General features: G+C 38.7%; 1 protein-coding gene and 1 pseudogene across 4 annotated transcripts; both read left to right on the plus strand.

The window, feature by feature from the left end:
- The first annotated feature begins 998 nt into the window (after positions 1-998).
- Positions 999-9100, plus strand: LOC147511102 (heat shock 70 kDa protein, mitochondrial-like). Of its 4 annotated transcripts, none has more exons than XM_086602909.1 (4): positions 999-1134; positions 1792-2718; positions 2785-3146; positions 8665-9100. In XM_086602909.1, the coding sequence occupies exons 1-3, from the start codon at positions 1011-1013 to the stop codon at positions 3141-3143; spliced, it is 1410 nt and encodes a 469-aa protein (XP_086459035.1). In that variant the 5' UTR covers positions 999-1010; the 3' UTR covers positions 3144-3146; positions 8665-9100. The 4 variants fall into 4 exon arrangements, with proteins under 4 accessions (XP_086459035.1, XP_086459034.1, XP_086459037.1 ...); XM_086602911.1 differs by having other exon boundaries at positions 1010-1130; XM_086602908.1 differs by having other exon boundaries at positions 1792-3146.
- Positions 9101-9429: 329 nt separating this feature from the next.
- Positions 9430-11760, plus strand: LOC147511103 (disease resistance protein RGA2 pseudogene; annotated as a pseudogene).
- The last annotated feature ends 1593 nt before the right edge of the window (positions 11761-13353 follow it).

Genomic DNA, 13353 nt, shown 5'->3' on the forward strand with positions numbered 1-13353 from the left:
ATACACGTAATTATATCCGGATTAGGAGGACAAACATCCATAATAACAGAGGCGTTTGTTCTCTTATATAGTCAGTATAAGGAGAAACAACCTCACTTGGTCCTGTTCAATACACACAAAGTGTACTAGTGTAATCCTATAGTCAAGATAGACTAATACCAGATTATACTACAACCGTACCAATGGTTTGTCCAAATCCATCTAGGTTGTGAACGATTATTTATACTTTATAAGGTACTGATGATATGATCTTTTGTGTGTTCACACCATATTATCTACAACATAAAGTATTAGACACATACATATAACTAATAATATATATAATATGCATAACGCCCATATGATTCTCATTCAAAATATAAAGAATTAGAGTTAATACAAAAGTAATGCTTTTAGTATATAACCCTATCAACACCAACCAATGAATCTAATAAGAATTATGAGTTAGAGAGGAGAGGAGAGGAGGTTGGTTATGTTTAAAAATCGGGAGTTTTTACAAATTCGAAATAGGGGCAAAATTGTCAATATGAAAAATACCAACGTATGCACACACAAAAAATAGAGTGGGACAAGTAAAAAAAGCCCTCATCAAGTTGCCCATTATATTAAGAAATACTATACTGACACAGGAAAAATGACATAGTCAAGACATAGTGACGTGATATGTTGCAACATTGACATTGCAGTGGTTTTCATAGTGCAACATTGATGTTGTAGTGATATTTCTCGATGCAATATTAATGTTGCAATTGTGGTTTATTATATTGCAATAATGTTACAGTGCCACGTCATTGTGTCGGGTCAATTGTGTCAAATTTTCTGTGTGAGTATAGAATTATTCTTATATCAATCAAAGTTATTGGTAAACTTTTCGCCAGTCTAAAACAACACGGCTTTTTGAGTTGCACACATGCACCCCTTTAAAAAACAAACATGGTCTTGGTTTTAGACAAAACAAAAACAGAAAAAAGGTACAGTACTACGTAGTACGTAACAGCCCTTCCATTCCTATGTTTTTTCTCTTTGACTCTTTCTTTTGCTTTTGTTGGTCCCTTTTTCTCACAAGTCACAACGTCTCTTTCTTTGTAACCAGAGAATCACTACTGCTTCAAGCACTCTTCAACACAAACGTAGGTGCATTTTCTCTTACTTGTTCCTCTTTTTATATAAATGTGCAGCATGTTTCTGTGTATTTTCAGTTATTGGAACATGGGTTCTTTATTTTTGAGTTTTTGTTTATTGGTTGTGTATTTTTTTTAATATTATTGTAACTTGGGGATGAAATGGGTTTCCTTTGGTATACATTTTGCACAATGGATTTTACTGACTTTGAGGGTGTAATGCACTAATGAGTACTCTGCACTAATAAGGCTGTGAATGGTTATCTCTTTTGTTTGCTTTTGTTTTTTGATAAATGATAACATTTTAATGTTGTTAGGCTCAACTTCAACATTGGCACCTTTTGCCCGTGCATAAATCATGATATGTTGTTAGGGATTTCGTACTATACTTCTTATGGCATTGTCTATTGAATTTGTAGTAAGATACGGAAAATACACATTATGTGTTATTTCAGCTTTAGCAACTTGGGTAGTGTATTTGAGTTTTCTTCACGAAAAGGGTTTTGTGCCCGTACAACATTTTGTATGTGGGTTTTGAGTGAGTTTTGTTTTTCATGGTAGAAGAGACTCAACAATCGGTCTTCAAGTTTACAATGTTTTATTCTCAGTATTTTCGCTTTCAAGCATAAATTTTCTAGAGAAACATCTCTGATTTCACTATCTTGGACAGATTTGTTCATGGCAACTTGTGGGGCTCTTCTCAGATCCTTGAGGCGCCCATCTTATAGATACCTTACTGTCACTTTTGCTAGACCTTTCTACTCAAAGGTCCCTTTTGGCGGATTTGCAGAAAATGTTATGGAAACCATTAAAAGACAGACCAAAGCAGAGTTCGACGGTCATATCGGTATCCATTTTGGCGCCACTAATATACGTGTGGCAGTTATGGAAGGGAAAAGCGCCAAGGTTATCGTCGATTCACCAGCAGTGATGGCCTTAGAGGTAGATACAGATACTGATACGTTTGGAGCTGATGCGAAGCTTTGCGCTCGTACCCATCCAACAACTACAATCTTTGGGATTCAACGTCTATTAGGCAGGAAGTTTGATGACCCCCTGATACAGAAAGAGATGAAGATGGTCCCGTATAAGATAGTAAAGGAACCCAAAGGAGACGCATGGCTTGAGGTCAATGGAAAGCAGTTTCCCCCAACTCCAGTTTCATCTTTAATTTTGGCCAACATGAAAGAGATTGCTGAGTCGTACATTGGAAAGTCGGTTTCTAAAGCTATACTTACAATTCCAAGAGAGATCAGTCATGCTCAGTCTAAGGAGATATTAAAAGCTGGGGGTGGGGCGGGGCTAGATCGAATCATAGCTATTAATGAGCCTTTTGCTGCTGTGATCTCCTCTGGGATGATTAATAAGAAGCGTCTTATAGCAGTCTTTGATCTTGGTGGTAGGAAATTCAATGTTTCGATACTGAGGATGTCCAAAGGTTGTCTCGACATTATCAGTGAAAAACATGACGCTTTCTTGGGCGGGGAGGACTTTGACAATGTCATAATGGAGTATTTGTCAAATGAGTTCAAAAGAATTGAGGGGATTGATATGCCAGAGGGCAGGTTAATCGCCATTCGCCAAGTTGCTGAGCAGGGTAAGATACAACTCTCATCTTTTTCTGGAATGGTGTTTGATCTGACTTATGCTGTTGATGATTCAGACAAGAAACATGTGTATATCACACTTATGAGATCAAAGTTTGAGCATTTGGTGAATCATTTGATTGAAAGGATCAGATACTTGTGTGAGAGCTGTTTGAAAGGCGCTGGTTTAACTGCCAAAGATGTGGATGAGGTCCTCCTTGTAGGAGGGATGGCAAGAGTTCCCAAAGTTCAAGAAGTTGTTGCCGATATATTTGGGAGGAGTCCAAGAAGTGGGGTGAATCCTGATGAGGCAGCTGCTCTAGGTGCTGCTGCTGCAATTCAAGCTGGCTGGTTTGGCGGAGATGTTTGGGAGAATTTCCCCAAGAATGTCACCTTCCCCAATGTTGATTCCGAAACAAAGGTGGAGTTTGCCTAAAAGGTGTATATCCATCACTTGTCAATTTTTTTGTTAACTTTTTTGTCTAAGTTAGCAAATTTGTGTTATAATGAAAAAAGAATGTACAAGTTAAAAAGAGAGGTTGGTAGGGGTTTGTAGATACCCCTACAACCTTTAATCAAATCAATAGTAAGTTGCAGGAGATTCCCATCTTGTGAGCCAGGGGGTCTACCCTCATGGGAAACGGGTTCAGTACTAGTTAGAGTGACAGCATGGTTTGCAGCTAGGTCTGCACCAAAATTTGCCACCCTCCATATACTTGTGATTGCATAGTGAGTAAGGCTTCTTTACACTTCTTCCATCTCTATAACGAGAACCACGGGATTTGACCTTCTCCAAAAGCCACTACTGCAGCCACCGAATCCGATTCGACCCATAAGTTTGTCCACCCCGTGCTTATAGCCATCTCAATACTCTCTAAGATCCCTTGTACCTCTGCTATGTAACTCGTACTCACTCCAATGTTTCTGCACAGCACTTGAGGTATCTCATTGTCAGCATTTCTATAAACTGCACCATAACCAGAGTTACCTGCATTGTCTCCAGATGAACCATCGACATTTAAGTGCTGATGACCCATCCTCAACTACTTTTTAATTCAATTTTAAATAAGAAAAGTATTGAAAATCTATTAGAACGACACATAGGCTTCCCAATTAGGGCTGAATCCTTTCTCCTTACCAAAAACCATTGAGAAAACACTAATACTGCGTGTATTGACCAAAATTGATATGCGTTTAAAGCACCAGCCAACATTGATTTGTGTAATTTTATACTTACTTTTGGTATAATTTTCTGCATCATATATATTTGGAAATTGGTACACGTGGTTGTTTTGTTTGTGTATATTGATTTTATGATTTAGATTTTCTAGACTACTATTCATTTCCTTTTCTTTCCTTCAACATCGTAACTTAACAATAAGACCTTTGTAGAACTAGAACCTACTGTGGTTTATTGCCATATTCAGTAGGCATATTTGTCTGCTCTCATATCAGAAAGCTTGAATTTCGAATATGTGTAAGTTGATACCAGGGTACAACATAAGCTACTCTGATACTATGTCGAACCTCCTGTGGTTTATTGCCATATTCTATAGACATATTTGGGGTGAATCCTGTTGAGTTTGAGATTGTTAATTAGAGTGGTGCGGAGTTTAAATTGTTTCTTTGACACACACCAAGGTAATGGTGAATCTCACCTTAGCACATCTTGCAGAGCACGTACCTAGGCTCCTTTGATAACTTTCCTTTTCTTTTTGTACTTTGTTTTGTTTGAAGTTGTTTGCTATAGTTTCTGTCATATATTTGGGGGCCTTTGTAGTATTGTTTTTTTATATATTTTTTTATCTTTATTGAATGTTATCTCTTATAAGTTATAATATGCATATTTCTTAAGAACTCTTCGTGTCTTCATCATTATATCTAAACAATGAAGCCTCTGTAGGATAAGGGAAAAAATCTTTGCCGAAGCTCTTAAGCCGAGTACTCCAGCATATATGTTTTTGGTAGCAATAGTCGGTGTGGTCTGTGGAAGACAAATCTTTGGAACTTCTTGTTTGCTTCAGTGTAGGAGAACTGAATTACCTTGAAGTATACACTTAGTCCACAGCATAAGCTACTCTGCTACGCATATCCTGCTTTCTGATGCATTTATGTGGGTGTATGAGGATGAAGATCACTTCCTACAAAGTACCAACTATGTCCTTCTGTCTCTATGCATGCAACCACATCTATGTACATCTCTGGTTGACTACCTGATAGGGAATAGAGGGGCAGAGAAGCGCACGCCCTTGGTTTGTTCTGTTAGTTGAGGTGGAAGTGCGCACACGCTCAGTTTGGCCTTCTTACAAGCGCGCACGCGCTCTGGGCTTTTCTTTGGGCTTGTGTCGAAGTCAGTCTTTGTGTTAGGTTTAGGACGCCTATTTAAGGCTATGCTAGGGTTTGTAAAAGACATTTTTTGGTTTATTTATTTTATTTGATCGACTCTTGGTTAAAGATCGACTTTTATCAATTCTCGGTTAGAGATCGATTATTTTAGATTGTTTGAGAGCTAACGCTTCGCATAACTGCATCCGTTGGTATCAGAATCAGCTACGGACTGGATATGTATGATAAAGAGCGCATGACCGAACTTTCTAGGCAGGTAGCATCGTTACACCACCAGGTCGCCGCCCTTACTCGGCAGTTTGACCATTCTTATAAGCGTCTAACACCAGTAGTGGAAGACGCATTGGAGGTAAACAGTTTTAAAACTTCGAACCTTGTTGATGTGGTTGACAAAAATTGAATTTTTATTTTTGAAGTTGAAGAAAAATTGAATTTTGTTGATTGGGATTTACCCCCTTTGTTTGATGAGGGGTCTATTGAAGAGGGGATGTATTATCAAGTTGGTAAAAAACAGGATTTTCTCGAATGGGATTTACCACCGGTTGATAATGCTTCTCTTGACGATGACAAATTATCTGTTTTGTGTTTTGTGAATCCGAGTTTGTCTAATTTGGAGAAAATATCTAGTTGTGTTGGTTTTGGGCATTTGTTTGAAGGTTTTGCAGATTCGTTCCTCGAAAACATTGAAGATTTATTATGGGAGAAGAATCATTGCTTTCTTTTCAGAAGATATTTGTTTGTGTGCGTTATTGTGACCACGAGTTATTTTCGTCAAGCTATGCAAGATAGTCAATATCGTGGCAAAGTTCGAGGACGACTTCCGTCTGCTTTGCTGTTCATCTTCTGTCTTTGCCCCAGTAACATTCGAGGATGAATGATAGGGAATAGAGGGGCAGAGAAGCGCACGCCCTTGGTTTGTTCTGTTAGTTGAGGTGGAAGTGCGCACGCACTCAGTTTGGCCTTTTTACAAGCGTGCACGCGCTCTAGGCTTTTCTTTGGGCTTGTGTCGAAGTTAGTCTTTGTGTTAGGTTTAGGACGCCTATTTAAGGCTATGTTAGGGTTTGTAAAAGACACTTTTTGGTTTATTTATTTTATTTGATCGACTCTTGGTTAAAGATCGACTTTTATCGATTCTCGGTTAGAGATCGATTATTTTAGATTGTTTGAGAGGTAACGCTTCGCATAACTGCATCACTACCCCTTCTCCGTTTGCATTGAAATAGCATTCATTTCTAAGGATAGGTCTTCAACCAAAGAAATAGTTGTGTAACTACAGTAGAGAATAGAAATTCTTTAGCTATGTCCCCATGTCCTATTTCATAAAGGTCCTCGTGTCAGACACTCCATATCTGTATCATACACCGATACACGTGTCCAAGTGAATATGTTGATTTTTTTTTCTTTTAGGTTTTCTGGATTGCTCTTCATATTTGTTCTTCTTTCAACATCATAACTTCATGATAAGACCCTTGTTAAACCTCCTGTTGTCCATGGCCATATTTTAGGGACTTGATTTCCTGCTCCCATATGCAATAGATCGAATTTAAAAAACATTAATTTGATCAGTTCCTGATATCCACATCCTATTTTCTGGTCCATTTTTTTAGAAATATGAAGATGGCAATCACTTCGGCCCTATGAAGTACCGATACGTCCCTAAGGGTGAAGTATCCGTGTCTGACACGAATACGCCCCGATATGCGTCCGATACGTGTCGGATACGCGATTTGGAGTATCCGATTTTATAATTAATTTTTAATTTCCGACACGCGGGGGACAGTAATCTTACATATACAAGAATTTTTTTTGGAACTTCAACAAAAAAAAACAAGTGATATAAAATCCAAGTTAAGAAGAGATGCAAGAGAAGAAAGATGAAGTGAATCCAAATTATACATGTAAGTTGCTACTTAATGTGTTTGAATTGGTCATTTTATGAAGTAGAATTGCCATTTTAATTTGAATTTGGTGAAAAATGCTCAATTATATAATATTTATATATATATTATTCAAATGTGTCCATGACGTATCCGTGTCCTATATTTTTGAAAAATGTCATGTTCGCGTATCCGTATCCCGTATCTGTGCTTCCTAGCTTCGGCCCAACTAGGCCATTCAGTGTTGATACAAGCACCTAAACTTGGCACTTTATCAGAATGCTTACTGCTTGGGCCCTCTTTTTTGGTTTTGTTCGTTCACTGTGGCACTTCAATGCTATCAAAGACGTTATGTGAGGCGAAGTGGTGGACTGTCAATGAACACCTAGGCACCACACAATATTTTTAGGGATCCTATGTGTTATAAACTCGAAGAAACACTGTATGATATAGTAATTGCATTTAAGCTTACAAACATTGTTAGATTTTATTGTTTTCTTTTCATTTTTAAGCTTACTTTTTAAGGGAAAAACTATGAAATATTGGAAGGCAAGGTATATGAAGCAGTCCTTGAAAGCCAACAAATTAGCTCCCTAGGCATCACCTTTGACAGTATAGAGCCAAACAAAAAACTTTTGTGAATGATACCCTCATCAGTGGGACTCGTCTTGCATTACTGCAAACTTTTTTGTCGACACTTTGCTGATTCCTTAATGGGATTTAGGGTGAATCATATCAATTTTGAGCTTTGGTACTTTGAGTGGTTTCGAGTTCATATGCTAGCTGTTTTATCCTACATGGTGGTCTTAGTCTTATACAAGCACCTACTACTTGCTCTTTATCAGAATGTTTACCTCTTCTTTAATTGTAGTGAAAAGGATGTTGTTAATAGAAACTTTTGTAATGATTCCCAGGCCGTTATTTCCTTCAACAACCTTTGTAGAACACCCCGTTTTTTTTTTTGCCATGTTCCAGAGGAATATTTGTCTGCTCCCATGTCGGAAAACCTGAGTTTAGAACAGGTTGAAGGTGATACCAGTTCAAAACATTAGCTACTCTGAAACCACATCCTATTTTCCGATCCATTTATCTGGAAAGATGAAGATGGAGATCACTTCTCCAACTAGGCCGTTCAGTCTTGATACAGTCACCTACTATTTACGCTATATCACAATGCTTACCTCTTCTTTAATTGTACTGAAAAGGATGTCTTTAATGATCCAAACACAAACTTTTGTGAGTGATACCCTCATTGGTGTGACCTGTCCTGCATTACCGCAAGTGTTTTTTGTCGACACTTGGCAGATTACTTACGGGATTAGGGGCCGTATCTCTGGTTGTTCTTACTATCCACCGGAAATTACTATTTAAGCTTGATGATGGTTTACTGTGCCTCTTTTAGTAGTGTGTATAGGGGAATGGTTGGTGTAGGTCCTATTTCAGGACCCTGAGTAATTCTTGACACCACTGCTGCCTTCAGTGTCAAGAAGATTCAAATGGTGGTAAATATGGTACATGTTAATAATTCCTCGGGTCAAATGGGTTATATATTGCTTGGGTAAGTTTGTGTCTACGTTTGGCTACAAAGAAGTCGGACTTAATTGTGATTGATAAATTATCATGAAAATGCGTTTTTTAATATTTTTGTTGTTGATAAATCTGTATATATATAATTATCACGCCCTCTCCTCAAACAACGTGTAACCTCTAATGTAGTCGTTCTATCTTGTGCAGATCCATAATCCAAGGTACAGTACGTTGGACTGGAGTTATTGCAGGGAGATTATGCCTTGGGAATATAATTACTGGTATAGGGTTTAGGTTAACAACTTTTAGAGTAACATCCATGGAAGTCTCGAGAGATGTTTGTGTGATAGGATTTTGCAGTTTCGGCTTTGAACAACTGATAACTTTGTTTTGCGGAACAACCACTGTTGCTTTGAATTTTTCGGACTGTAGGGGTTGGTGCTGGTATAATAATATTTGAGAAATGTAAGGGCTAAAGCAACTGTTGTGTACTTGTGTGTGAGGTGTAGAGCGTTGCGTATATACTCTTTTGAAGGGGAAGGACAACTTCTTTTGGTTGTACTGTTGTAGTGTATATTCTATGGAGTATGGACCAATGAATTTTGCTTGACCATAGATTTTTATATGTATTTTTTTACAGACCCCCTACAGATTCTGTTCTTCAGCATCATCAAATGTGAAAGTCACTATTCTCTGCACCTATAATCGTTGAGCAGCATAAGTGTTCTTGTATCACCTCCACTTCAAATATAAAACAAAATTGCCCCACTAGTAATCAAACGCGGAGGAGGAGGAGTTGACCGAGCAATAATTGAAGCGTTATCCATCGTGACAGGTGATAAGTCCAGGGTACCCCCATAGGTCAACGTACTGCACTTGTACCAGTTTTGTATCGTTCCAGAAAAAAAGAGAGATGGCTGATACAGCTCTTCAAGTGATCGTCTCTCCATTTCTTGGAGTTATCTTTGACAACATTTGAGTCCTGGACTCGAAGCGAGTGGAGTTGAGTTTGGTGGTCATACTCATAACCAAGAAACTAGCTCCATTCTGACGGAGCCAATAATTTACGGAAGAGATGGGGATAAGGAGAGTATCATAGAGGTTTTGCTAGATCATGCAAGAAGTGAAAACAATCTATGTATCTGTCCGATAGTTGGTATTGGTGGTTTGGGAAAGACTACTCTTGCTCAATTGATCTATAATGATGAGAGGGTAGCAGAGCAATTTGAGACTAGGATTTGGATATGTGTCTCCGAAGATTTCAGTGTCAAAAGGCTCACAAAAATGATGATTGAATCTTTGTCTGAAAAACCATGTGATCTCGTGGACTTGGATCCATTGCAAAACCACCTCAAAAAATTACTGAAGATTAACAAGTTTTTGCTTGTGTTGGATGATATCTGGGATGATGACCGCGAGAAGTGGGACAAATTGAAATGTCTTCTCTGTTGTGGAGTTATAGGAAGTTCAGTTATTGTAACAACTCGTCTCCAAACGGTAGTAGACTCTATCACTGTCCAACCAGTTTTAGACTCTCTCACGTTTATCATTAGTCCTACGCATAATTTGAAATTTTTACTAGAGCATGATAGTTGGTTGTTGTTCAAGCAATATGCATTTGACACACGAAATGAGGAAATCAATCCGTGTTTGGTAGAAATTGGTCTGAAGATTGTAAGCAACTGTGGGGGTGTGCCTCTTGCTGTAAAAGCTCTAGGAAGCTTGTTGCACTTCATGAGAGAGGAAATTTGGATCGTTGTTGGGGATAGTGAAATCTGGAATCTACAGGAGCTGGGAGAGAATACCATATTACCTGCCTTGAGATTGAGTTATAATCATTTAACACCACTTTCAAGGCAATGCTTTGCCTTTTGTGCAGTGTATCCCAAAGATCATGAAATTGACAAAGAAGAATTGATTCATCTATGGATGGCGAATGGTTTTATTCAATCGAGTCGAAAGATGGAAGTAGAAAATATTGGTGATGAGATTTTTTACAAGCTTCTGCATCGGTCCTTCTTCCAAGACATTCATGAAGATAAACGTTCAACATCAATATCCTATAAGATTCACGATCTCCTACATGATCTTGCATGCTCTGCTATGGTCACTGAATGTTCAAGCATGAAGATTAGCGAGATAGAAGAAGTTCCCCAAAGGAGGAGGCATGTATCAATGATCAGTGACTCGCCAGCATCACTAGCCACTCTCAGCACCCTTTCCAGATCCCAACTATTCTTTCGTACGCTCCTTTTAATCCAACATCATACTACTTTCACATTAGACCTCTTATTATCAAGTTTTTCACGACTCAAAAGCCTAAGAGTTTTAGACTTGAGACATTTGTTTAATATTAGAAGTCTACCACCTTGGATTGCCCATCTAAAACACCTATAGGGTATCTCAATCTTCACAACACTAACCTTGCATCATTACCCAAATCCGTATGTAGCCTAAGAACCTTGCAGATATTGGTGTTGAGTAATAACATAAAAATTACAATATATTTTATAAAAAAGCCAATATACCATTTTGTCAATAGCTAAAAAAACTAAAAGACATTTGAGTTTGTCAACCTTTGACCATTATAATATTTTCTGAGACCAATATCACCTCATTGCCTGAATCTACTTGTAACCTAACCAATTTACAGACCTTGAAACTATTTAGGTGTCCTAACTTCAAAGTGTATCCGAATTAGTACTTGGGGAACATTAGGAGCCTCAGACACTTGGATTTCTTCTTTCACGGTGGTGGAGTGTTGACTGGCATGCCAGTTGGAATTGGTCAGTTGACTTGCCTTGAGACATTATCCATGTTTGCTGTGTGTTCAAGTACAGAATGTGCTGGTATCCAAGAGCTGGAAAGACTAAACCAGATCAAAGGAGAATTATCGATAAAAGGGCTTGGGCATGTCTGCAATCAAAAGGATGCTGAACAAGCTAACTTGAGGAATAAAAAGAGGCTTGCAAAGTTAAATCTGTGGTGGTCAGGTGGTGATGATCAAGAAGGTGTTGATCCTTTGCATGAAAACATCAGCAAGGAGGTGTTAGAAGGACTTCATCCACATTCGAACATACAAGAGTTGCAGATACAAGGGTACCCAGGTGTTCTCTTACCTAGTTGGCTAGGGACTTCTAGGACACTTCCAAAGTTGATTTCTCTCTCGCTCTATGACATGCCCAACGTGGAAGGATGGTTTGTAGAAAGTTGTATATTGCTTTTTATGTATAGAGCGCAGGCCGTGCTCAGATATTAGCATGATGGAGCGCACCCCGCACCTCAGGCATGACCGAAGTCCAAGAGCTTACACCCTCGCTCTCTCCAGATATAAACAAAGCACCCTCGCATACTGTGTTTCTCAAGCTACCGACTGTTTTGTTTCTATTTGTAGCAACCTCTATATAAACAATTGTAACCTCTTTAGAATACAATCAAGTAAATATACACTGAATTGAATTGAATCCTCTGGTTCTACATGGTATCGGAGCCAAACCATTGAAATCCGCTACGTATTACAACCATTAATCAAACCATTCTTGAATCCTTGAATCTCAAACCCAATTTTTTTCCAAAAACCTAAACCTAAAACCCAAATTTTTTGTTTTTTTCTGCAATGGCTGGATCTGACAACAATTCTTCCAACGTCATTCATCACCACTACACCCCACAAGACAACTCCGCGTTCTCAAAATCTATTTCATTAGATGAGTCCAACTATACCATATGGGCTCCTCTCATGCAGATGCGTATTAGAGCAAGGGGAAAGATTGGTTTTTTGACTGGCGCAAAAGTTGAACCGGATATGAATTCGACCGAATATGAAGTTGGGCAACAGATAATGAAAAGGTGAAAAGTTGGTTTATTGATTCTATGGAGATTTCTCTTATGAATCGATATATTCGCTTTTCCTACTACAAAAGACATTTGGGAGGTCGTGGAGAAGACCTTCTATGATGACTCGATGAAACTTCGAATTTTTGAATTGAATAAGTGCTTTGAAGCGAAGCGAATGGGAGACATATTCCTTCCTATTACAACTAATTGGTGGCCATGTTCTAGGAGATTGATCAAAGGGTGACCTCCCGAATAACAATGTTGTACCAGTAGTCCGGACACGCCAACAATGTCCGGATTAGGGTTCATATGTTTTGCGTGGACTCGATTCGAGTATGATCAAAAAGTCGTGGAGAGATTCTTCGCAAGGACCCTAAATTTTCCTTGGAGCAAAGCTATGCTTACATTCGCAAGGTGCAATTGGAGAAACAGGTTATGGGCTCTCAGATCAATGAATCATCCGTCTTGGTCATTCATAGCAAGACAATTACTCCACCGGTTTTCCGGGTCTTCACACAATCCTAAGGTAAATCCAATCCTTATGCAGATAAAAAGTGCAGTGTTTGTGGAGAATTGGGTCATAGCAAGGAGAGATGTTATGAAGTGATTGGCTATCCTGATTGGTGGGACTTCGCAAAGAGGTCACGAAAAAGAATATAAGCAAGGTCGCTATTGCTAATGTGCATGGACATCCGCACTATGCTTAATGTAATGTAACTCAATCGTATGAATGGTAAGGCTATTTCGAATAGTACATGGATAATTGATTCGGTGCATCGACCATATGACAAATAACCCTAGCCTTGTGGAAAGTCTTAGAGCTTCATCTCAAACAGCTGTTTCTACTGCAGATGGCACTCCAACTCCGGTTAGCGGAGAAGGTTCTATTGTGTTATCTAAAACCCTCACTCTTGAATCTGTCTTAGTTGTTCCATCTCTTGCTTATAACATATTGTCTGTTTGTCAAATCATTCTAGCACTTACATGTACTGTGACGCTCTATCCATCCTTCTGTGTTTTTCAGGACATTCTGACTCGACAAGTCCTTGGTTATGGTGT

The sequence above is a fragment of the Coptis chinensis genome, chromosome 3 (genome assembly GCF_015680905.1).
Source record: "Coptis chinensis isolate HL-2020 chromosome 3, ASM1568090v1, whole genome shotgun sequence".
NCBI classification, from domain to species: Eukaryota; Viridiplantae; Streptophyta; class Magnoliopsida; order Ranunculales; family Ranunculaceae; genus Coptis; species Coptis chinensis.